The sequence below is a fragment of the Eucyclogobius newberryi genome, unplaced genomic scaffold, assembly GCF_026437365.1.
Source record: "Eucyclogobius newberryi isolate DKJ021-1_F unplaced genomic scaffold, fEucNew1.0.hap1 SCAF_16, whole genome shotgun sequence".
In the NCBI taxonomy this organism is placed as follows: Eukaryota; Metazoa; Chordata; class Actinopteri; order Gobiiformes; family Gobiidae; genus Eucyclogobius; species Eucyclogobius newberryi.
The window spans coordinates 29,409,313-29,435,483 of record NW_027315790.1 but is presented as its reverse complement, the minus strand read 5'-3'; the positions used below and the strand labels follow the sequence as shown (position 1 = coordinate 29,435,483).

General features: G+C 42.8%; 1 protein-coding gene across 1 annotated transcript in view; it reads left to right on the top strand.

Annotated features, from left to right (window-relative positions):
- The first annotated feature begins 201 nt into the window (after positions 1-201).
- Positions 202-26,171, top strand: part of pvrl2l (PVR cell adhesion molecule related 2 like) — a 196,607-nt gene continuing 170,637 nt past the window's right edge. The window contains exons 1-2 of the mRNA XM_072447238.1: positions 202-279; positions 1,587-1,713. Of these exons, the coding sequence (XP_072303339.1) occupies positions 202-279; positions 1,587-1,713 (205 nt within the window). The remainder of the gene's footprint in view (positions 280-1,586; positions 1,714-26,171) is intronic.

The following is a 26,171-nucleotide window of genomic DNA, read 5'->3' as shown; positions in this document are numbered from 1 at the left end:
TCGCACTCCCGTCCTACTCACACTCACTCGTAGCCTCTTGGGACTCAGGTAGGGGGCGCTCTCGCACGCACACGCACACACACACACACACACACACACACACACACACACACACACACACACACACACACAGGTGCGTGACAGGGCAGGATTAAGGCAGATGGAGAGGAGAGAGTATTTTACTATGCATTACTAACGGGAATGTGGAAATCCGCGCCGGTGTGTTCAGAGGACACGGCGGCCCGTCACGGCACGTGCCTGAACTATAATCTACCTCCAGTGCAGCAGCCGCCGCCGCTGCATCGATTCATATAAAGATGTTTTCTGACAACAAAAAAAGAGAACCAAAAATGGCCCGACAAATGATGTGTGTCTTTATTGCATCTCTCGTGCACCTGCAGTGTGTTCGGAGTGAAGCTATTTGTTATTAACATGAGGGACTCAGTGGTGTTGGTTTGAAATGAACTGTGGCAGAGCAGAAAACATAATCACACATTTGTCCCGGTTTAGCCCCGGTTCCTCTTCTGTTCTAGTTTTACTTCCAGGTTTAATTCTAGTGCAATTTTTGACACGGGGAAAGTGCAAGCAGTGTTACAAGTGTGTTATGAATGTGTTACAAGTGTGTTATGAATGTGTTACAAGTGTGTTATGAATGTGTTACAAGTGTGTTACGAATGTGTTACAAGTGTGTTACGAATGTGTTACAAGTGTGTTACGAATGTGTTACAAGTGTGTTACGAATGTGTTACAAGTGTGTTACGAATGTGTTACAAGTGTGTTACGAATGTGTTACAAGTGTGTTACGAATGTGTTACAAGTGTGTTACGAATGTGTTACAAGTGTGTTACGAATGTGTTACAAGTGTGTTACGAATGTGTTACAAGTGTGTTACGAATGTGTTACAAGTGTGTTACGAATGTGTTACAAGTGTGTTACGAATGTGTTATAAATGTGTTAGAGATGCGTTTTAAATGTTACGGGCGTGTTACGAACCTGTTATGAACGTGTTAGAGATGCGTTTTAAATGTGTTACAAACGTGTTACGAACGTGTCACAAACCTGTTAGGAATGTGTTACAAATGTCTTATGAAAACTTGTCCAAACTAGTACAAACGTGGGAAGGGCATCAGGTGCAAGCGGGGACGCCACGATGTCACTGATAATTCACCATTTTTACTGACTGTGAAATCTCGTCAATACTATTCCTATTATTTCTCAAGTTTGTGACCAATTTTATCTTTCTGTGTATTTATTTTGAACTATAGATTTAATTAAAACTACTTAATTTTGCTTCTAAAATAGTCACAACTATTCTTTTTTAGTTCCTAAGATTATATTGTGACCTATATAATCACTATTATCGATTAACCCAAATACTGTTACTTTTGTTTACATTATTTTGGCTAATGTATCTCCAGACGGTTTGCACTGCCGTGGGATTTTTGCCAATAACAGTAGCGCTGCGGCTCCGTAGCTCCGTAGCTCCATGGCTCCGTAGCTCCGCGGCGTCCGACTTGTTTCACTCGCCGCACAAGCTCCACTACTTCCGCCGTTCTCCCGCGCTCCTCGTGTAACTGTATTAGCAGCGCGGCGGTGACACGACTCGACTCAAACTCACAGAAGAGTGCGATTCCATCTGGACTTTGTGGCTCAGCGCGACGTCGCTCACACGCACTCGGATTAGCGCCGATTTCCCCCGGACTCCTCCTAAAGGTGCAGTATTAAGTGAAATTGGATTCCAATCCTTTCCGACCTGGCTCTATCCCCGTGGATGTTTCCAATCTGGGCCGGAGCTTAGCGAAAGATGCCACTCCCACCGTTTGCTCGCGGAGTCGATCGGCGGGAGGAGGGTTAGCATTAGCATACAGGTTATCTGAAGGCTGCGCTATCGACGCCCGCCGGTTTCTCCTGAAGTAGAAGGACGAGCTTTCTGCAAACACGATCTAATTTTAGCAGCGCGCCTTCATTTCCATAGACACGGGTAAACTCAAGGACAAAGAAGAACGAGGACCACATGAAAATAAAACGCCAACGCAAAGAGATTAGATTTTTAGTTTTAGCGCGTCAAAAACTTCAATCCTGTCTCCGCCATGAGAAGTGTGTGTGCAATAGATAATAAAACATGTAGTATTGTGTGAGTGACAGGAGTGTAGCTGCTATTCTGTTTAAAAGTCCTGCTACAAACACCGTCCCGAGCGTGTCGAGGTGATAAAAGTGTGCAAAGTACTAAACGTACTGCGGACCGGGCTTCTGACTTTTACACTGTTTTAGTCCACGTTTAGTCCCCGATGTTTTAAAGTAAAGGCTTTTTTACCTTACGATGGCAAGACCTCTTAAGGAGCGTTCACACCGCGGCCCCGGGGCCCGTCTGGGTCCCGCAGATACTTCAGAGCTGAGCAGAGTTTAGTCAGTATCGTTATTCGCTCCAAGCCCGCGCACCACAGTTTGAGAACAGTGTTTTTTAACCAAATAAATACATATGTTGGAACATTTATTGCGTCCATAAGTGACCTAAGGGAGCCCATCCTGACCATTTCTTTCTGCCGTTACCAGAACCTTCTGCCCCAGTCTCCCCCTCTTCCTCTTTTTCTCCTTCCTCTTCTTCTTCCTCCTCTTCTTCTCCTTCCTCTTCTTCTTATCCTTCCTCTTCTTCTCCTTCCTCTTCCTCTTATTTTCCTTCCTCTTCTTCTTCCTCCTCTTCTTCCCCTTCCTCTTCTTCTTCCTCCTCTTCTTCTCCTTCCTCTTCTTCTCCTTCCTCTTCCTCTTATTTTCCTTCCCCTTATTCTTCCTCCTCTTCTTCCCCTTCCTCTTCTTCTTCCTCCTCTTCTTCTCCTTCCTCTTCTCCTTCCTCTTCTTCTTCCTCCTCTTCTTTCCGTTCCTCTTCTTCTCCTTCCTCTTTCTAATTCCTCCTTTTCTTCCCCTTCCTCCTCTTCTTCTCCTTCCACTTCTTCTCCTTCCTCTTCTTCCCCTTTCTCTTCTTCCCCCTCCTCTTCTTCTTCCTCTTCTTCTTCCTCTTCCTTTTTTTCCTCTTCTCTTCTTCCTCCTTTCTTCCCCTTCCTCTTCTTCTTCCTCCTCTTCTTCTCCTTCCACTTCTTCTCCTTCTTCTTCTTCTCCTTCTTCTTCTTCTCCTTCTTCTTCTCCTTCTTCTTCTTCTTCTTCTTCTTCTTCTTCTTCTTCTTCTTCTTCTTCTTCTTCTTCTTCTTCTTCTTCTTCTTCTTTTTCTTTTTCTTTTTCTTTTTCTTCTTTTTCTTCTTTTTCTTCTTTTTCTTTTTCTTCTTTTTCTTCTTTTTCTTTTTCTTCTTTTTCTTTTTCTTCTTTTTCTTCTTTTTCTTCTTTTTCTTCTTCTTCTTCTTCTTCTTCTTCTTCCTCTCCTTCCTCCTTTTCTTCCTCTTCTTCTTCCTCCTCTTCTTCTCCTTCCACTTCTTCTCCTTCTTCTTCTCCTCCTTCCTCTTCTTCCCCTTCCTCTTCTTCTTCCTCTTCCTGTTCCTCTTCTTCCTCTTCTCTCATTAGCGAATCTCAGTTTTACTCAGACATAAAACTGATGCCGCTCGTTTTTGTGGCGCGCGCCGCAGTAAACGATTAAACAGGCAGTAAACGGCGCTCCTGCCTCCTCGCTCCTGCCTCCTCGCTCCTGCCTCCTCGTCGCTCCTGCCTCCTCGGCGCTCCTGCCTCGTCGCTCCTGCCTCGTCGCTCCTGCCTCCTCGTAGCTCCTGCCTCGTCGCTCCTGCCTCCATGCTCCTGCCTCCTTGCTCCTGCCTACTCGCTCCTGCCTCCTCGCTCCTGCCTCGTCGCTCCTGCCTCTTCGCTCCTGCCTCCATGCTCCTGCCTCCTTGCTCCTGCCTACTCGCTCCTGCCTCCTCGCTCCTGCCTCCTCGCCCCTGCCTCCTCGCTCCTGCCTCCTCGTAGCTCCTGCCTCCTCGCTCCTGCCTCCTCGCTCCTGCCTCCTCGCTCCTGCCTCCTCGCTCCTGCCTCATCGCTCCTGCTTCCTCGCTCCTGCCTCGGCGCTCCTCCTTGCTCCTCCTCGCTCCTCCTCGCTCCTCCCTCCTCGTTCCTGCCTCCTCGCTCCTGCCTCCTCGCTCCTGCCACCTCGCCCCTGCCTCCTCGCTCCTGCCTCCTCGCCCCTGCCTCCTCGCTCCTGCCTCCTCGCCCCTGCCTCCTCGCTCCTGCCTCCTCGCCCCTGCCTCCTCGCTCCTGCCTCCTCGCCCCTGCCTCCTCGCTCCTGCCTCCTCGCCCCTGCCTCAGCACATCTGCGGAGGCCTCACACGGCTCCTTCACAACCTGATAATTGAGAGACCAGACGATTGAAAGCAGTCGGGAGGATTATCTCTGCTCTTTTAATAATGAAATCCAGGCCGTTTAACGATGAGCTCATTATGAAGCCGCTGCACTCGGACACTTTCGCTCGGCTCCATTGAGCGCGTGTTGTGCCGTTTACTGCGGCGTTTGTTATCTCATAAAGAACAGGACTGGGGCAACAATACATTAGGCTTTCATAAGATAACTTGCATCATAGGCCGGCGTGAATGTTTTAATTAGAAAGTGGTAATTAGAGTTCATAAAATGTCCCCCACATTGTTGCTAACCCTGATCTTTACATAGAAATGCCTGCGAGTCTAGAAATGTCACGAGATCCAATTTTAGTGAGGAAAAATGTCACGATTGAACCATTATTCACATTTATAGAGACTGTGACAAAAATGCAGTAGAATCTTTCATTTTATTTCATTCCCGCGGTCTGACATGTTCAAAATTTATGAAATTTAACTTTCTGAAAGATAAAATAAAGTTAAACGTGACAAAAACCGCCAGATAAAATAAAGTTATTTACATTTAAGTCTATTTTTTGGCTTTATATTGAACCAAAATACTTAATTTTGCTTCTGAAATTGTCACGATTATTATCTTCCGACCTGGAAAAATCATTATATTCTTGCGACCTGGAAAAATCATCTCGACTAAGCTTAACATGTTAATGAATATTGATGTACAAATGCTGTTGGGAATTATAATTACCAAATATTGGTGAAAAGTTGTTCTGCAAGAGTTGTTTAAACTTAAAAAACATAAAAAATCATCCATCCAGTCAGGGGTGTGTTTTTAGGGCGTGGCCAGCGTTTGTGTGATTTGGAGCTTTTTCTGTCACTGACTTTGGCCTTTTTTAAATCTATCAAAACATATTTATTCAGACTCAGTAGTGACACTTTAATTTGTAGAGTTTATCTCATTTTCTTTATATGTTTTTAGGATCTTGTATTCATTATGTATTTATTTGATTAACCTTTTATTTAGTTTAGTTTTATCTTGAAGCGTTGTTGATTGATACAAGAGGAAATGGACATGCATATTATAATTAATTATTGATTCTCTAAAAAATATGAAATTTAAATGTTCTCAAATTTACTGCAGGTGAAAAGGTAAAAATCGAACATTTAGTTTGTGTAGTTTGCGAGCATAAATATAAGAAAAACATCATCATGTTTTAATAAATAAATAAAAAGAAATGGTTATAGCCAGAGCGACTGAGGATATCTTGTTCAGTATTTGAGTAAAACCAGAGCAAGCTTGGAATGACATATCGATGAAAGATTTGAGTAAAGTTTGGTGTTTGCTGTGTAGTTTGGTGTGTAGTTTGATGTGTAGTTTGGTGTGTTGTTTGGTGTGTAGTTTGGTGTGTAGTTTGCTGTGTAGTTTGGTGTGTAGTTTGGTGTGTAGTTTGGTGTGTAATTTGGTGTGTTGTTTGGTGTGTAGTTTGGTGTGTAGTTTGGTGTGTAATTTGGTGTGTAGTTTGGTGTGTAATTTGGTGTGTTGTTTGGTGTGTAGTTTGGTGTGTAGTTTGGTGTGTAATTTGGTGTGTAGTTTGGTGTGTAGTTCGCTGTGTAGTTTGGTGTGTAGTTTGGTGTGTAATTTGGTGTGTAGTTTGGTGTGTAGTTCGCTGTGTAGTTTGGTGTGTAGTTTGGTGTGTAGTTTGCTGTGTAGTTTGGTGTGTAGTTTGGTGTGTAGTTTGCTGTGTAGTTTGGTGTGTAGTTTGGTGTGTAATTTGGTGTGTAGTTTGGTGTGTAGTTTGGTGTGTAGTTTGGTGTGTAATTTGGTGTGTAGTTTGGTGTGTAGTTCGCTGTGTAGTTTGGTGTGTAGTTTGGTGTGTAGTTTGGTGTGTAGTTTGCTGTGTAGTTTGCTGTGTAGTTTGCTGTGTAGTTTGGTGTGTAGTTTGGTGTGTAGTTTGGTGTGTAGTTTGCTGTGTAGTTTGGTGTGTAGTTTGGTGTGTAGTTTGGTGTGTAGTTTGCTGTGTAGTTTGCTGTGTAGTTTGGTGTGTAGTTTGGTGTGTAGTTTGCTGTGTAGTTTGCTGTGTAGTTTGGTGTGTAGTTTGCTGTGTAGTTTGCTGTGTAGTTTGCTGTGTAGTTTGCTGTGTAGTTTGGTGTGTAGTTTGGTGTGTAGTTTGGTGTGTAGTTTGCTGTGTAGTTTGCTGTGTAGTTTGCTGTGTAGTTTGCTGTGTAGTTTGGTGTGTAGTTTGCTGTGTAGTTTGCTGTGTAGTTTGCTGTGTAGTTTGCTGTGTAGTTTGCTGTGTAGTTTGCTGTGTAGTTTGCTGTGTAGTTTGGTGTGTAGTTTGCTGTGTAGTTTGCTGTGTAGTTTGCTGTGTAGTTTGCTGTGTAGTTTGCTGTGTAGTTTGCTGTGTAGTTTGCTGTGTAGTTTGGTGTGTAGGTGCTGCTTTAAGAGGTTATCTAAATTTGGTGAAAGGTTAAAATGTCCCATATATTGGATTTAAGTTGATAAAACTAAATAATAAACCATCTTTAGATACAGATCTTCAGCAAACGGAGCAAAAAAAGACCCCAAAAAAAAGTGGGAAAAGGTGACTGAAGTGTCTCTGCTTGACATCTGGACACAAGTGTAGTTTGTTTTTATTTAAAGAAGCTTGTACGATGATAAATGTGTTTTTAAAATTGGTTATAATGGTATTATTTTTACCTTTTGTTTATATTAAGTATTTCCTATAGAAGTTATTCCACTTTAGTTTTTCAGCAGGCGTATCGTTTTTGATCAACCCTCCAGCGTCTCTGAGGAAGTGTGTGTCCCCATGGCCCAGAGATAAGGTCAAATTAGATTTATTGGATAGTCTGGGTAGAGAATCTGTGCCGTTATCTCTCGCCGAGGCTGAAACCGCCACAGTGTTTTGTGTAGTGGGCATTTCTGCCAGAACCTTGGCTTTTACGAAGTGCCCGAATGTATTTCACCTTTTTACGACGGCAGAGGTGACCGCGCTGCGATGATTCTCACATCAGGACCAGCTCATCTTTATGGAGCGCAGGTTACGGGGGACGGAGCGGCCCATTCGTCACTCTAAATGTGTCGTAACAGAGCGGAGGGGCGTTCGGGGTGTGTGGGAGGACGGTGGGATTTCTCTGTACTCGCCCACGGGCCCTCTCTTTGGTCATTCCATTGTCCTGCCGTTTCAAAGCTCCAGCCTCTGGACATAAACCGTATCTAATAAAATGATCCATCCATCTTAATTCTTGTATTTTATTTCTTTATTTCTTTTAATATACTTTTTTTAATGAATTATATATTTTTTAAAGGATCCATCCATCTTAATTTTAATTTTATTTAATTTTTTTTAAATTAATTGTATTTTTTAAAGGATACTTCCATCTTATTTTTTATTAATTAATACAATTATTTTGTATTTTTATTAAATAAAAATAAAAAAAACAATGTTTTTTCTTTTTTTTAATAAAAATAAATAAATAAATAAATAAAATTTAATAAATATATAATATACATATATATATATATATATATATATATATATATATATATATATATATATATATATATATATAATTTAATAAATATATAATATACATATATATATATATATATGTATATTATATATTTATTAAATTTTTAAAGAGATGGCATGTTAATTCAAGTATTTTACTATCATCTTGGTGCTATAAGATCCAGAACATTTTCATTAAAAGACAGTCGCTTTTCGGGTAGTTTATGTGTCGCGGTCGCCAGCGTAAAAGTGTTTTAGAGAGATGTTGAATGATGCAGCGTTTATTGTCGACATCCACATTCATATATTGTCTAAAAACGCTGTCATTGGCAACACTTTTCCAACCGCTGCTGCTTATTCGTTTTACACGTCTCTGAAATGTTGAAGAAATCTCCTGTACACGGTCATTCAAAACCAAAAATATATACGTTATTTTATTCGACAGAAATCCAGGCTGTTTCTTTCGTCTACTTTTATTTCGAATACATTTTTAACTCCTAACAAACTCGCCGTATTTGTTTTGCGCTAACGGACCGTGCGTTTCTCTGGTCAATCTACGTGTTAGTCGCGACGGCGGGAATAACAGACAATGTTCCAGCCCGAAACGTCTTTATAACGTCTGTTCAAAAGTATCTGTTGCCGTTTTTCTCCCACTTCAACCTGCTGCGAAGTCACCGATACCATCACTATTTCTACCGCGTCTGGTGAAAAATACTAATACCGGCGCTGCCTCCACCGCACGCACCGGCGCTGCTCTTTGCCGACGAACCTTCTGTTTTGTAATTACTTTTTCCTGTTATTTTCCCCCGTTCGCTTCGCCCTCCTTTCGCCGATCCATCCATCCGTGCAACAGATTTGTCCGGGTGATCCTCAAATCCTCTGCCCCCCCTCCCCCCCCCACACACACACACACAAACACGCTTACGCACACGCTTACGCACACACGCTTCCACGCACGCGGCATATGAATGTAATCACTCCGGAGCCCGACGCCGCGGCCGCTGCAGATTTAGGTGTGTCTCTAATCCGCCGACCTGCCACATGTGTCATTCTCTCCACGGGGCGCGGTCCTGGCCGAGCTGTCTAATTTTCAGGATTTACGACGTTCCGCTGGCATATGCCAAATCCGGCCCGCTCGCCAAATCGATGCCTTTTCGGGAGCGAAATGGGTCGATTTCCTGCGCATAGGTGGAGGAGTGTGGATGGCAGACTCCCGTCGGGCTTTTCCCCCGGAATTGCTCAAACCGCTCAACCGCCGGCGTTGAAGCGAAAGGATCTATCCACTTTCTCTTCCACGTTGTACTGTAAAAATTAGTTTTCCCTGCATGACTCACTATAGAAGCAGCTGTTGTGGTAAAATTGAGACGGGAGTGTGCTGTCTGCATCTAACTGTGAAGAGTTATGTCTTCCACGGACGTGTGCCGTTAGCATGGGGAACTACGCTAATACTAGCATAGGCTACTGGTTCAAGATCCACAGCCCCAAAAGTTGTGCATAAATTTATGGTTTGACGGAATAAAATATAGCTGCATACAACCCTAAACATGACCCGGGTCTGGGGAACATAGCGCGAACCCTGTTAGCATGCTAGTTGTTGTTAGCCACGACAGTGAAACGCGCTCTGGTCTTTGAAAGTTGTGAAAGCTGCTCGTAAACTCATTGTGGTGAATGACGCTAAAACGCTGGATAATGAGTTATGGAAGTCAGTAAAACGTTTGTACCAAATGCTAGTTCTGTTTTTCACTTTTTAAGACAATACAAATTGGTTACATCTCCTTTAATGTCGATCGTCAACAGGTTTAACGCCTTCTCATTTATCCAGGCTTAGGGACTGATGCAATGGAGTAGTAGTATTTGTTACTGCACCCGTGGTGAAAGAGAAACGTGTACAATCACATCACGCACGCTCCGTTCAAATGTTCAGTAAGTTCAGCTCAGTGGAACAAAGCTGCTCCTTCAGCCTGGACGTCCGTGGTTTCCTGCTTTCGTGCGTCTAAAATTGCGTCCAAATGGGCAGCGAAGAGACAAAACGATGCCATGCGGGTCCTCAACATGTCCTCCAGGTGGTGATCGTGGCAGGATCTTCTGTGAGGGGCCCATGAAGCCGTAGTACTAAAGCTGTAGTACTAAAGCTGTAGTACTAAAGCTGTAGTACTAAAGCTGTAGTACTGAAGCTGTAGTACTAAAGCTGTAGTACTGAAGCTGTAGTACTGAAGCTGTAGTACTAAAGCTGTAGTACTAAAGCTGTAGTACTAAAGCTGTAGTACTAAAGCTGTAGTACTAAAGCTGTAGTACTAAAGCTGTAGTACTAAAGCTGTAGTACTGAAGCTGTAGTACTAAAGCTGTAGTACTGAAGCTGTAGTACTGAAGCTGTAGTACTGAAGCTGTAGTACTAAAGCTGTAGTACTAAAGCTGTAGTACTAAAGCTGTAGTACTGAAGCTGTAGTACTAAAGCTGTAGTACTGAAGCTGTAGTACTAAAGCTGTAGTACTGAAGCTGTAGTACTAAAGCTGTAGTACTGAAGCTGTAGTACTAAAGCTGTAGTACTGAAGCTGTAGTACTAAAGCTGTAGTACTAAAGCTGTAGTACTGAAGCTGTAGTACTAAAGCTGTAGTACTGAAGCTGTAGTACTAAAGCTGTAATATGTCGCTCGTTTAAACTATTTCAATAACTGGAGAAATATGTCTGGCAGAGCTGTGTAAGCCAAGTTCATTCATATTTAAAGTTCATCATAGTAACTGCCATTGTTCACGTGAAAAGAGCATTTTAGATCAAGTATCATCTTCTGACTGTCTTTTATAAACTTGACTTTCTGACTGTCTTTTATAAACTTGATTTTCTGACTGTCTTTTATATACTTGACTTTCTGACTGTCTTTTATATACTTGATTTTCTGACTGTCTTATAAACTTGATTTTCTGACTGTCTTTTATAAACTTGACTTTCTGACTGTCTTATAAACTTGATTTTCTGACTGTCTTTTATAAACTTGACTTTCTGACTGTCTTATAAACTTGACTTTCTGACTGTCTTTAATAAACTTGACTTTCTGACTGTCTTTTATATACTTGACTTTCTGACTGTCTTATAAACTTGACTTTCTGACTGTCTTTAATAAACTTGACTTTCTGACTGTCTTTTATATACTTGACTTTCTGACTGTCTTATAAACTTGACTTTCTGACTGTCTTTTATATACTTGACTTTCTGACTGTCTTATAAACTTGATTTTCTGACTGTCTTTTATAAACTTGACTTTCTGACTGTCTTATAAACTTGACTTTCTGACTGTCTTTTATATACTTGACTTTCTGACTGTCTTATAAACTTGACTTTCTGACTGTCTTTTATAAACTTGACTTTCTGACTGTCTTTTATAAACTTGATTTTCTGACTGTCTTTTATAAACTTGACTTTCTGACTGTCTTATAAACTTGACTTTCTGACTGTCTTTTATAAACTTGACTTTCTGACTGTCTTATAAACTTGACTTTCTGACTGTCTTTTATAAACTTGACTTTCTGACTGTCTTTTATAAACTTGACTTTCTGCCTGAATGAAAACATCCTCGTTAACCACTTTTAAATCCTGTATTTTTCTCCACACACGCCGTGAAAATACAACCCAAATTGTTATTGACTTACAAAACACAAATCAATAGAAGCAAAAACATTCTTTGAAGATTAAATGTAATGTTTATTCGTCCGTCTTCAGTCACATTTGCTGCAGGATTCGTGCGGGACCGCGTTTCTCGTCCGGACCGACGCGATCTCGATGTGCGGATTTACGGTCATAAAGCCGGCTTGATTCGACGCTCTCTCCCGTGAATTAGCCGGACGATATAAATCTGTGGCGCTCTGTTTACAGACCGGGACATATGGTGCAGATAAGACCGCGGCTTATGGCGCTCGCCGCTCAGTCCACGTGCTTCTGTGCAGTTTTGGGACGAGTTTATTTCCCCAAACGTTGATATCGTATAACATGTGCAATAGCAGCTGCTCCGTGGGTGGGCGGTCGTTATTGGATGACTTAAACCGCCTGACGGTTAAAGGGCGTATGACGAGGTTTTTTACGGTGTTCTAATTTTGACTTTTTTGGTGTATTTATACTTCCTGCTCGTATAAATGATAGTTTTACACCAATTGAGTGGGTTTTTGTAGAGAAAAGGTTGACAAATCTGTAGAAAATGACAGGAAGTGACATCACACTAGGGATTCCCGTCAACATTTTTTCATAATTTACACAAAGAAACAACTTTTTTGACTCACTAAACATTGATTCAACAAAATAAAGTCACTTTCATATATTTTATTTGTCAAATAAAATAAATTAAAAAGTGGCATTAAATGAGTTTTGGCCCCAGTGTTTGCTGGGTAATTTCCTACTGTGACCCCCATATTTTCTAATTGTATTCCTTTACTTCTCTTGTGTTCTCTAGCAGAGTATCAGAGAGTATCAGAGAGTATCAGAGAGTATCAGAGAGTATCAGAGAGTATCAAAGAGAATCAAAGAGTATCAGCGAGTATCAGCGAGTATCAAAGAATATCAGAGAGTATCAGAGAGTATCAAAGAGTATCAAAGAGTATCAAAGAGTATCAAAGGGTATCAAAGGGTATCAAAGGGTATCAGAGGGTATCAGAGGGTATCAGAGAGTATCAGAGAGTATCAGAGGGTATCAGAGAGTATCTGAGAGTATCTGAGAGTATCAGAGAGTATCAGAGAGTATCTGAGAGTATCTGAGAGTATCTGAGAGTATCTGAGAGTATCTGAGAGTATCAGAGAGTATCAGAGAGTATCAGAGAGTATCAGAGAGTATCAGAGAGTATCAGAGAGTATCAGAGAGTATCAGAGAATCAAAGAGTATCAGAGAATCAAAGAGTATCAAAGAATATCAGAGAGTATCAGAGAGTATCAAAGAGTATCACAGAGTATCACAGAGTATCAAAGAGTATCAAAGAGTATCAAAGAGTATCAAAGGGTATCAGAGGGTATCAGAGGGTATCAGAGGGTATCAGAGGGTATCAGAGAGTATCAGAGAGTATCAGAGGGTATCAAAGGGTATCAAAGGGTATCAAAGGGTATCAAAGGGTATCAGAGAGTATCAGAGAGTGCCTTATTATTACTAACAACATACAAAAGTTCAGCACTAACATGTACAAAGTGTTTACTTACGGTGGATACTTTTACTTTTAACAATAACAAACTAAAATAATGTGGTTAAACTAATACTTTTAATTATTTTATTTTATGGTACGTAGATACTTTTACTTGAGCAGATTTTTGTAAGTGCTGCGTTTACTTTCACTTGAAATATTCCATAAATAATCCATGAAAATACATTATTTTACAACAACCTCAACCAAATGTTAACTTGAGCTAAGCATGAAGTACAAGTCTGAAATACGTCTCAGAATACTTCTGTGTATATCTGAAGTATACATTGGTCCACGGCGTTACTGTTTTAGCGTAAACTCTTCTTTTCTTCACAAATTAACATTCAGACGGGGTGTTGTCCGGGTCTCGTGGGGAGCAGTGGATTAAATGTGTTTCCGCTCAATCGTGGCTTGTGATGGAAACAATGAATTGATAAGGCGACACCTGCTTTCGCCCGGCGCTTTCTAAGTGATGTCGCCGAAAACGCTGCAGATTAAATATGTTCACGGGCCCAGTGCAATTATCTGATAGCAGAGATTAAGTTTAAAAACATTTATGTGCCATGATAAAGCCCGAGTCGTTCTAGATGGCGATTCGCTTCACCGTCGCTCCATTTTAATGCTAAAATGCAAATTCGCTGCCTGCCCGTCTCCATGGAGATGTTACTGCTTCTGAACTTCCCACCGAAAGTTCAATAGTGCACATTTAATACTAAAACTTAAGTACAAAGTGTTGTTTTGTAGAGATTCTAATAGTTTTGTTTAGAGCCCAACTTATCGATACAGCGATAATCGTCCCATGGGATGTCACGAAATCAAGTTTTAGTGTTACGAATATTGTGAGGAAAAAACAGCAGCATTTAACGATTACCGTATTTTCCGGAGTATAAGTCGCACCAGCCAAAAACTGCATAATAGAGAAGAAAAAACATTTATAAGTCGCACTGGAGTATAAGTCGCATTTTTTGGGGACATTTGTTTGATAAAATCCAAGACCAAGAACAAACATTATGTGACTTAGGACTCAGGTGAGAGTAGCTCAGTAGAATGAGCTAATAACAGAGCTTCACTAGTTTGTGTCAGTGTCGCTAGCTCCTCCCTCCAGACAGATATAAGTCCGTGACTCCAGTAATGTCCAATAATGTCCAATAATGTCCAGTAATGTCCAATAATGTCCAATAATGTCCAGTAATGTCCAGTAATGTCAGAGTAACCGAAGAAGAAGATACTTGGCTGAGCGGTGAAACGTCTTCACTCTTGAAACCTTTGCCATGACGGAATTCATTTTTGCCACAGACATTCGTGGTATCGTGAGTTCTTGGCAGTGCCCAGCCCTTGACCGATGAATTGTCGATAGTCGTGGTAGTCGTGGCAACCGTAGTAAAAGCGTTTGCGGCAGTTGCGTAGGTGAGTAGAATCGAGTTGTGGTTAAAGGCGAATACTGCAGGCGGAGTCATGGAGGCGGAGTCACGGAGGCGGAGTCATGGAGGCGGAGTCACAGAGGTGGAGTCATGGAGGTGGAGTCATGGAGGCGGAGTCATGGAGGCGGAGTCACGGAGGCGGAGTCACGGAGGCGGAGTCACAGAGGTGGAGTCACGGAGGCGGAGTCACGGAGGCGGAGTCACGGAGGCGGAGTCACGGAGGCGGAGTCATGGAGGGGGAGTCGCGGAGGCGGAGTCGCGGAGGCGGAGTCATGGAGGGGGAGTCATGGAGGCGGAGTCATATAGGCGGAGTCATAGAGGCGGAGTCACGGATACGGCCTTGAAATTGTCATAAATAACACGTGACTGTAACGGGCGACTTGAGACGGCGGGTTCGTCGCTAACTCGGGCGCGGCATCGTTCCGCGTTTGACCGTGCGGCGCGGAGAGGAAATTAACCCACTCCAATCACGCCGACTGAAGAGCGATGAGCATGAGGGGCCCGTTCGCCGTCCGACCCCGCTTCCCGCCCCCCCCCCGGCTCCCATCATGCTTTGCTCTTATCCTTGGACACTGCAATATGAGGCCTAATAGCAGCTCGTTCAATCATGGGTCACTCACAGAGGCAGTGATGAATATTTAGCAGGGAAAAGACGCACACACACACACACACACACACACACACACACACGCACACCACCGTCCTTTAATCCCCCGTCCTCCAGCTACTGCATTACCGCCGCGACTTCCATTCACGTAATCACATTCGAATCAAATCAAGATCCATTTGTTTCAAATTGTGGGTGAACGGCGTTTTCGGTTGGAGAGGATCGCAGTCAAGCCTCGCTCGGGAAAAGCCAGTGGTTTGGAGCCAGAGTTTGGGCTTTTCGGGACCAAATCTGACCGCTTTTGTGTCAAATGGCACTGATTGAAAGTCTGCTTCGTCAATGTACGTAGAAAAGACCGTTTATCATCAGCAATGAGAAAAATACTGTCATTGATCAATACGAGGGAAGAGAAATGTGGTTATTTTTGTGCTATATTGCCAAGAAACATCGCAATCGAACCATTTTTATAACTCTCTGAAGTCAATAATACACTTTTAATCATATGCAAATTAACAAACAGCCAGATATAAAAGTGTTTTACGTTCAGGTTGAGCAGAATTGGACGATAAAAACAGTCAAACGAAGCAAACGTGGTGTAGATTGAACTGGAATGACTTGTTTTTGCCTCTAAAATACTCACAGTTTGTATTGATTCTTTAGTTCTTACTCTTAAATTGCAGTTCCCTTACTTGGCCGTCGTCTTCCCTTTCGTTTTACTGTCCCGCGCTCATTTCAATCTCTCCTCTTTCCCTGTTTCTCCTGCCCGTTTCTCACTGCACGGTTCCAGGACGGGCCAAAGTCTTGTCTATAATTGACCCGACCCGCAGCTCCGCCCTGATTTATCCCACAGAAGGCGATGCGTGCTCGGGGTGATGGAGGGGGCCCGTGGGTGCTCATCGCGGCGACAAAAGGTGACAAAGGAAGTGGAGATTTAGTGGTCAGCAGTGCATCAGGGTGTAATTGTTGTGTTTACGTCGGTTACACTGTGAAATATTAGAACGGGCAGAGTTTTACTGCATAAATCTGGACTTGGGTCTCGAGTGCGGCGAAGCGGCCTTTAATCAACGTCGTGACAAACCGGCGCTCGCCAGAATGAATCAAATGAAGTCAATAGTTTAGTTTGAAATCTGAAAAATGCATTGTAAATACTAAATATGTAATTATACAAAATACATGTATGTCCATTTTCCCAATCCAATGTGAAATAAATACAATTAAGCATTATAAAAAATAAAAAACATTCCTCACACAAGTACAAAAAATGATAATGAAGTTCAGCTCAAAGTAAAACACTACAGTTTTATCATCAAACAGTAATTATCCAAAATGTTCCAGTTTGAAAATATATTAACATTCTTCTTTAAAAATGGTATTTGAGACATTTTAATGAGTAATTGAAGATCTTAAAGCGGTTGAACCCATTTTGTGTCCATGTGTCCGTCTGTCCACGTCCACAGCAGTGCGTCGTACACAATACTTCAGGTGTTTTATGTCAGATCTGCTGAATAGTGACAAAACACACAGCACCAGGTTCTGAGGCTCTGAGGCTCTGAGGCTCTGAGGCTCTGAGGCTCTGAGGCTCTGAGGCTCTGAGGCTCTGAGGCTCTGAGGCTCTGAGGCTCTGAGGCTCTGAGGCTCTGAGGCTCTGAGGCTCTGGCAGAAGAGCTTCAGAGTTCAGCCGGAGACAGAGTTCTTCTCCATGAGGCGCTCGTCTCCTTAAACTGCAGCCATTCTGTCACAGACTAGAGCCACTGCACAAGGGCAACGTGCACTTTACAACATGCTACACACTACACACTGCACACTATATAGTATACGCTACACGCTACACGCTACACACTACACACTGCACACTACACACTACACACTACACACTACACACTACACACTATACACTATACACTATACACTATACACTACACACTACACACTACACACTACACACTGCACACTATATAGTATACGCTACACGCTACACGCTACACACTACACACTGCACACTACACACTACACACTGCACACTACACACTACACACTACACACTGCACACTACACACTACACACTACACACTACACTACACACTACACACTACACACTATACACTATACACTATACACTATACACTATACACTATACACTATACACTACACACTACACACTACACACTGCACACTATATAGTATACGCTACACGCTACACGCTACACACTGCACACTGCACACTACACACTACACACTACACACTACACACTACACACTATACACTATACACTACACACTACACACTACACACTACACACTACACACTACACACTACACACTACACACTACACACTACACACTACACACCACACTATACACTACACACTACACACTACACACTACACACTACACACCACACTACACACTATACACTATACACTATACACTACACACTACACACCACACTATACACTATACACTATACACTATACACTATACACTACACACTATACACTACACACTACACACTACACACTACACACTACACACTACACACCACACTACACACTATACACTACACACTACACACCACACACTACACACTACACACTACACACCACACACCACACTACACACTACACACTATACACTATACACTATACACTATACACTATACACTACACTCACTGTAGAGTGTTGGCATGTTGGACATGTGGCAGGAGCACCCAGTGGGAGAGCCTGCTCACACACATGTGGGTGCTTTGGAGACAGGAGCCTTGGCTTTCAGCTCCTGTCGTCAGGTGCAGATTTCCTCTCCCAGAGCCAGAGGGGGAAATCAGATAACCCACTAATCAGATCAGATTTGTGATGTGTGTTTACAGCATGAGATAAACCTGATCATTGTGTGGGATTCATTCAGAATCATCATTGAAATCACACATCTCATGACAATAGTTGCCTAGTGATTAGCTCTGCAATGTTTTAATAAATGACTAATTAGCACATGCGCTTACGTTGTCATTTTGATTGTAATTAATGTTACCGCCCACGTGAAAAGTGTCTTTAAAACAATAAATCTGAACAAAAATGTCAAAGTCTATAACTTATACGTGCAACAGGTAAATACACCAAATAAAGTCAAAATGTGAAAATCGTAAAATCCTGTCATGGCACTTTAAAGGTGGTATGGACGATTTTGTATCATATTTCCTCGTGGCGTGGATAAATCATTTGTCCTGCCACGTATCAATCATAAAACGCACCTACCGCTCACCTGCAGCCGCGTCAGGCTCGTCCCCACGTTTCCGCGTGCCTAAGCGCATGGATCTATCATAATATAGGTCCCTCAGTGTACGGGGCAAAATGAAGACGGAGAAAGACAGTTCGAGCTGACGCAGAAGTGGACAGAAATCTACAGGAGACGAGAGATGCGATGCGCTCTGTTGCGCTAATAAACAAACGCACGTGTGTGTTGTATCGGTCCGCACGGGGGAGTGCGCATGTGCACTTCCGCCTGCGTTCTGAAATCGCCGAAAAATCGTCCATTGCGCCTTTAAGGTCCCAGTTCCTTCAATCCGGAGCGGCTGATGGCGCAGATCGACGGCCTTGCTTCTGTCAGTCCGCCCCAGGGCACATGTGACTGTAGAAGTAGCCTACGATCATGGTTAAGAGCCCAGACAAGCTTTATATGAATTGAAGTTGTTGTTGCCGTTTGCACTTACTGCTTTTTGCACTAGTTTGTTTAAGTGTATGTTTAAGTAATTGTGACATCCCCTTTTATTTCCTTTTGTTCACGATGTTCTGTATAATAATAATTTTTTATTTGTATATTATTTGTTGCGAGTTGCTGCCAAACTAACTTCCCCCAGTGGGACGATAAAGAGAACGTGAACTATTTACTCTAGGTAATAAGTCAATGGCATCACAATCATTATCTACATGTTTATGCTTTTATCCAGACTTGGCAGCGACGTACAGTTTCTATACAATTGTTATCTCGATTCCCAGATATAAATCTTCTCCATATTCTTAAATGCGTCTGTGTCCTCTGATGCTGGTCCTGATGGCGTGGCTGACCCTGGTCCGATCAGATGGGCCCCACTCTCCGTCTGCTTGGCATCGGCCCCGGACCCTCTGGAGACGTGGACGTTCCAGCTCAGAGTTTTCTGTTGACTTTGACGTGACACAGGCTCATCCCGACTCCAGGATGAGCTCACGGTACTGAACGTACATCTGAACGTGCATCTGAACGTACATCTGAACGTACATCTGAACGTGCATCTGAACGTACATCTGAACGGATCTGAACGTACATCTGAACGTGCATCTGAACGTACATCTGAACGGATCTGAACGTACATCTGAACGTGCATCTGAACGTACATCTGAACGGATCTGAACGTACATCTGAACGTACATCTGAACGGATCTGAACGTACATCTGAACGTACATCTGAACGTGCATCTGAACGTGCATCTGAACGTACATCTGAACGTACATCTGAACGTGCATCTGAACGTGCATCAGAACGGATCTGAACGTGCATCTGAACGTACATCTGAACGTGCATCTGAACGTACATCTGAACGTACATCTGAACGTACATCTGAACGTACATCTGAACGTACATCTGAACGGATCTGAACGTACATCTGAACGTGCATCTGAACGTGCATCTGAACGTACATCTGAACGTGCATCTGAACGTGCATCAGAACGGATCTGAACGTGCATCTGAACGTACATCTGAACGTGCATCTGAACGTACATCTGAACGTACATCTGAACGTACATCTGAACGTACATCTGAACGTACATCTGAACGGATCTAAACATACATCTGAACGTACATCTGAACGTACATCTGAACGGATCTGAACGTACATCTGAACGTACATCTGAACGTGCATCTGAACGTGCATCTGAAGGTACATCTGAACGTACATCTGAACGTACATCTGAACGTACATCTGAACGTGCATCTGAACGTACATCTGAACGGATCTAAACATACATCTGAACGTACATCTGAACGTACATCTGAACGGATCTAAACGTACATCTGAACGTACATCTGAACGTACATCTGAACGTGCATCTGAACGTACATCTGAACGTGCATCTGAACGTACATCTGAACGTACATCTGAACGTGCATCTGAACGTACATCTGAACGTACATCTGAACGTACATCTGAACGTACATCTGAACGGATCTAAACGTACATCTGAACGTACATCTGAACGTACATCTGAACGTACATCTGAACGTACATCTGAACGGATCTGAACGTACATCTGAACGTACATCTGAACGTACATCTGAACGTACATCTGAACGTACATCTGAACGTGCATCTGAACGTACATCTGAACGGATCTAAACATACATCTGAACGTACATCTGAACGTACATCTGAACGTGCATCTGAACGTGCATCTGAACGTGCATCTGAACGTGCATCTGAACGTACATCTGAACGTACATCTGAACGTACATCTGAACGTACATCTGAACGTACATCTGAACGGATCTAAACGTACATCTGAACGTACATCTGAACGTGCATCTGAACGGACATCTGAACGTACATCTGAACGTACATCTGAACGTGCATCTGAACGTACATCTGAACGTACATCTGAACGTACATCTGAACGTGCATCTGAACGGACATCTGAACGTACATCTGAACGTGCATCTGAACGTGCATCTGAACGTACATCTGAACGTGCATCTGAACGTACATCTGAACGTACATCTGAACGTACATCTGAACGTACATCTGAACGGATCTGAACGTACATCTGAACGTGCATCTGAACGTACATCTGAACGGATCTGAACGTACATCTGAACGTGCATCTGAACGTGCATCTGAACGTACATCTGAACGTACATCTGAACGTGCATCTGAACGTGCATCTGAACGGATCTGAACGTGCATCTGAACGTACATCTGAACGTACATCTGAACGTACATCTGAACGTACATCTGAACGGATCTAAACGTACATCTGAACGTACATCTGAACGTACATCTGAACGTACATCTGAACGTACATCTGAACGGATCTGAACGTACATCTGAACGTACATCTGAACGTACATCTGAACGTGCATCTGAACGTGCATCCGAAGGTACATCTGAACGTACATCTGAACGTACATCTGAACGTGCATCTGAACGTACATCTGAACGGATCTAAACATACATCTGAACGTGCATCTGAACGTGCATCTGAACGTACATCTGAACGTACATCTGAACGTACATCTGAACGTACATCTGAACGTGCATCTGAACGTACATCTGAACGGATCTAAACATACATCTGAACGTACATCTGAACGTACATCTGAACGGATCTAAACGTACATCTGAACGTACATCTGAACGTACATCTGAACGTACATCTGAACGTACATCTAAACGTGCATCTGAACGTACATCTGAACGTACATCTGAACGTACATCTGAACGTACATCTGAACGGACATCTGAACGGACATCTGAACGGATCTAAACGTACATCTGAACGTACATCTGAACGTACATCTGTACGTACATCTGAACGGACATCTGAACGGACATCTGAACGGATCTAAACGTACATCTGTACGTACATCTGAACGTGCATCTGAACGTACATCTAAACGTGCATCTGAACGTACATCTGAACGTACATCTGAACGTACATCTGAACGTACATCTGAACGTACATCTGAACGGATCTAAACGTACATCTGAACGTACATCTGAACGTACATCTGAACGTACATCTGAACGTGCATCTGAACGGACATCTGAACGTACATCTGAACGTACATCTGAACGTGCATCTGAACGTGCATCTGAACGTACATCTGAACGTGCATCTGAACGTACATCTGAACGTACATCTGAACGTACATCTGAACGTACATCTGAACGTGCATCTGAACGGATCTGAACGTACATCTGAACGTACATCTGAACGTACATCTGAACGGATCTGAACGTACATCTGAACGTACATCTGAACGTACATCTGAACGGATCTGAACGTACATCTGAACGTACATCTGAACGTACATCTGAACGGACATCTGAACGTGCATCTGAACGTACATCTGAACGTACATCTGAACGTACATCTGAACGTACATCTGAACGGATCTAAACGTACATCTGAACGTACATCTGAACGTACATCTGAACGTACATCTGAACGTGCATCTGAACGGACATCTGAACGTACATCTGAACGTGCATCTGAACGTGCATCTGAACGTGCATCTGAACGTACATCTGAACGTGCATCTGAACGTACATCTGAACGTACATCTGAACGTACATCTGAACGTACATCTGAACGTGCATCTGAACGGATCTGAACGTACATCTGAACGTACATCTGAACGTACATCTGAACGGATCTGAACGTACATCTGAACGTACATCTGAACGTACATCTGAACGGATCTGAACGTACATCTGAACGTACATCTGAACGTACATCTGAACGGACATCTGAACGTGCATCTGAACGTACATCTGAACGTGCATCTGAACGTACATCTGAACGTACATCTGAACGTACATCTGAACGTACATCTGAACGTGCATCTGAACGGATCTGAACGTACATCTGAACGTACGCGCTCTCTGGCCTTTTGTTCAAACACTCGTGAAGAGAGCGGTTTTGCACGTGTAGGAACAGATCTTGTGTAACGGCTGAAGCCATTGCGAGTGTCTGCATTCTTGCGTAAAAGTACTACATGTGTGTAAGAGTACTACATGTGTGTAAGTAGTACTACATGTGTGTAAGTAGTACTACATGTGTGTAAGTAGTACTACATGTGTGTAAGTAGTACTGCATGTGTGTAAGAGTACTACATGTGTGTAAGTAGTACTACATGTGTGTAAGTAGTACTACATGTGTGTAAGTAGTACTACATGTGTGTAAGTAGTACTGCATGTGTGTAAGAGTACTACATGTGTGTAAGTAGTACTACATGTGTGTAAGTAGTACTACATGTGTGTAAGTAGTACTGCATGTGTGTAAGAGTACTACATGTGTGTAAGTAGTACTACATGTGTGTAAGTAGTACTACATGTGTGTAAGTAGTACTACATGTGTGTAAGTAGTACTACATGTGTGTAAGTAGTACTGGTTGTACTACTTAAGATAAAAAGTCAGATTTAATTGACAACAAATTACATTAAAGCCGCGCTAGCTCTCGCCTTCCCGCACGTCCATGTTTTCTCCTGCGTTTTGCGTCATACCAACGACGTTCAGTAATTCACCGTTGATGATTGCGCAGTTTGCGTCTCAAATAGTTGTTTGTCCTGACAAATCGCAAGCTCGTGCTGAACGCAGACCTGAGCAGGGAGAAAGAGAGAGAGAGCCTCGGTGACCCGGCTGCACCCCCTCCTCCCTGTACTTCCGTCACCTAGAAACAGAGACGCTGATGCTAACGCTAATTAGCATTAGCAGGACATTAAGCCTTTTTTGAGGACCTGTTACGCCGAGACCGTAAGGAATATCAACATTTTTTGATTTTTTATTAATTTCCAATGTCTCTAGATGCAAAAAGTGTTGTTTTGAGCTCAATCGGACGAAAAACCAAGGACAAGTAGGATTTTGAAAAAAGAAAGTCAAACGTGGCAGCGTCAAAGCCCCATTCATTTCAATGGGAAAAAGTACTGATACTTTTGCAAATACTGCAAAAAGTACAAGTTGTTCAAATATCAAAGGTAATAGCACACGATCGTAAACAGGTTTCACTTGTTGAAATCGGTGGAAGTGTAAATGGAGTTTACGAGACAAATCCATATTTCCCCGTCTCATAGAGGCGGAGCTTGTGCTCATCTGAGCGAAGGGTGAATTCATGAATTAGCAGAGCGTCCGGGGAAAATTAAGTGTGTCTTTGCTTGTTGTGTGTGTCAGTGTGTGTCTTTTCGTGTCTTTGCGTGTCGGTGTGTGTCTTTGCTTGTCTTTGCGTGTCTTTGCTTGTCTTTGCGTGTCGGTGCGTGTCTTTGCGTGTCGGTGTGTGTCTTTGCTTGTCTTTGCGTGTCGGTGCGTGTCTTTGCTTGTCTTTGCGTGTCGGTGCGTGTCTTTGCTTGTCGGTGTGTGTCTTTGCGTGTCGGTGTGTGTCTTTGCGTGTCGGTGTGTGTCTTTGCTTGTCTTTGCGTGTCGGTGTGTGTCTTTGCTTGTCTTTGCGTGTCTTTGCTTGTCTTTGCGTGTCGGTGCGTGTCTTTGCTTGTCTTTGCGTGTCGGTGCGTGTCTTTGCTTGTCGGTGTGTGTCTTTGCGTGTCGGTGTGTGTGTCTTTGCGTCTTTGCGTGTCTTTGCGTGTCTTTGCGTGTCGCTGTGTGTTAGACTTTGTATCTGCAAACAGATGCGCACCATCTACAGCCTGGTTCTCTTTTCTAGGTTTCTACTTTTCCTCCTGGGCTTTTTGTCGTTTTTTTCTTGCCCAGAAGGAGGATCGCAGCACAGGGGGCGCCATTGGTCAATCTACTTCTCTATTATTGACCAATGACCTAACGTTACGATGCTAAAACCCATCGCTCTGAGGCCACTGCGGCTGTGATCGTGGGCGTTTCTCATCCAGGAACACAATGATACTTGATAAAAACATAATTGTGATCCGAGCCCTGTAACGATTTACTTTTTGGGTCTGAAATCCCCATAACGTGAGTCACAAATGTTCTGTTTCTGAGCGAGCGAGCGACGTTCTGAAGAAAAATCACACTTCATTTGGATCTTTAAGACGACATGAGTTAGTGTTGATACGTGAGACCAACTGTTTGTCCTCAGTGTAGTCACCGCATGCCCGAAACTGAATAAATAGAAGAAAAGAGACGCATTTTAACAGGAGTGAACCGCAGACAATTAGCCTAATTAGCCGTATGCATATTTTCAGCTGAATTGTTGGATTGTTTCACTTCCCTTTCCCGTTTCCTTTCATAATCACTTTGACAACGTGCAAAGAAATCAGTAAAACGCCTGGCTCACCTTTAGCCACATGATTACCCCCATTAACTCCCCATTTCCCTCCTCTCGCTGGCACTCTGCATTTGTAAAGTTGACATGTTGTTTTCTTGTTTACACTCCCATGTAATTAGATTAAAACCAGCACATTTTTCAGTTTTATTTTCCCATTAGCTTGACATTAGCCCAAACAGCAGCTCTGTCGGCGTCAGCTCGGAGGACTGGTGTATTCAGCGCACGTCACACTCAGAGTAATGGTGGATACGGCCCTGGTGAAGAGAAGACAATGAAGCCGGCTCATAAATTCAGCAAAAACACATCCACCAGCCACGGCTCATTTCCATAGCCTTTTAAACTGCTGTCAATACTGGGGGTTTTCACCCTAGTGTCCCTCACAGTTAAAAAGGTTCTTCTCCCCTCAGTAGACCAGGATCCACAGGTATAGGGCCATTTTGAAGCTTCACCGTCTTTTAACCCGGCGGGGTTTAATATGAGATTCTGATGGTTTGAAGTCACCAAAATGGAAAACAATGAACCAATTTGACTTTCAATCCCTGACAGTTGTGTTGGTGCTGAGTTGAGCTGCAGCTCAGACTGACCCATCCAGAAATGACCATTTATGATAACGTTTTTCAACTTCAAATCTCTGAATACATTTATTTATCTATATATTTATCACATGACCTCTTCATTGATTGGTCTGTATCGGCTTCCAACATTCTTAAAGGAATAACGCATTATAAAACCATTTTAAAAGGCTCATTATAGTTAGTGGCTCTCAACAAGTGGTTGGAATATTGTCATGAAACAAAGGTTCCAGGAGACTTCTAGTTTAAAACCTGTTTTGAAACAACCTGCTATGCAGAAGATGACAGCCTTGGTAAATAGAAATTGAATTAAAAGCACTATATTTTTGTCTAGTACAAAGTCCGCCCCCTGCTTGTCTCCATGGAGATATTACCGCTTTGCCTGGAATATTTCACAGTGTGGCATTAATCTCATGTGTCATGCATTTAATGAGTTTCAGGCGTTCAGGAGAGTGCAGGAGAGTCATCTCTCCACAGATCTGACCTGTCTCCATGAGATACTGTAGGCTGCAGGAAAAGCTATAGCATCTCCATGGAGACAAGCAGATTCCATACGCTCCACCCGAAATGTTACATAGTGCAACTTTAAGAGTGGGAGAGTCATCTAAATCAGGGAATTAATTTCACTCCAAAATGAATACTTTTGTATGACTTTTAATACCCAGAA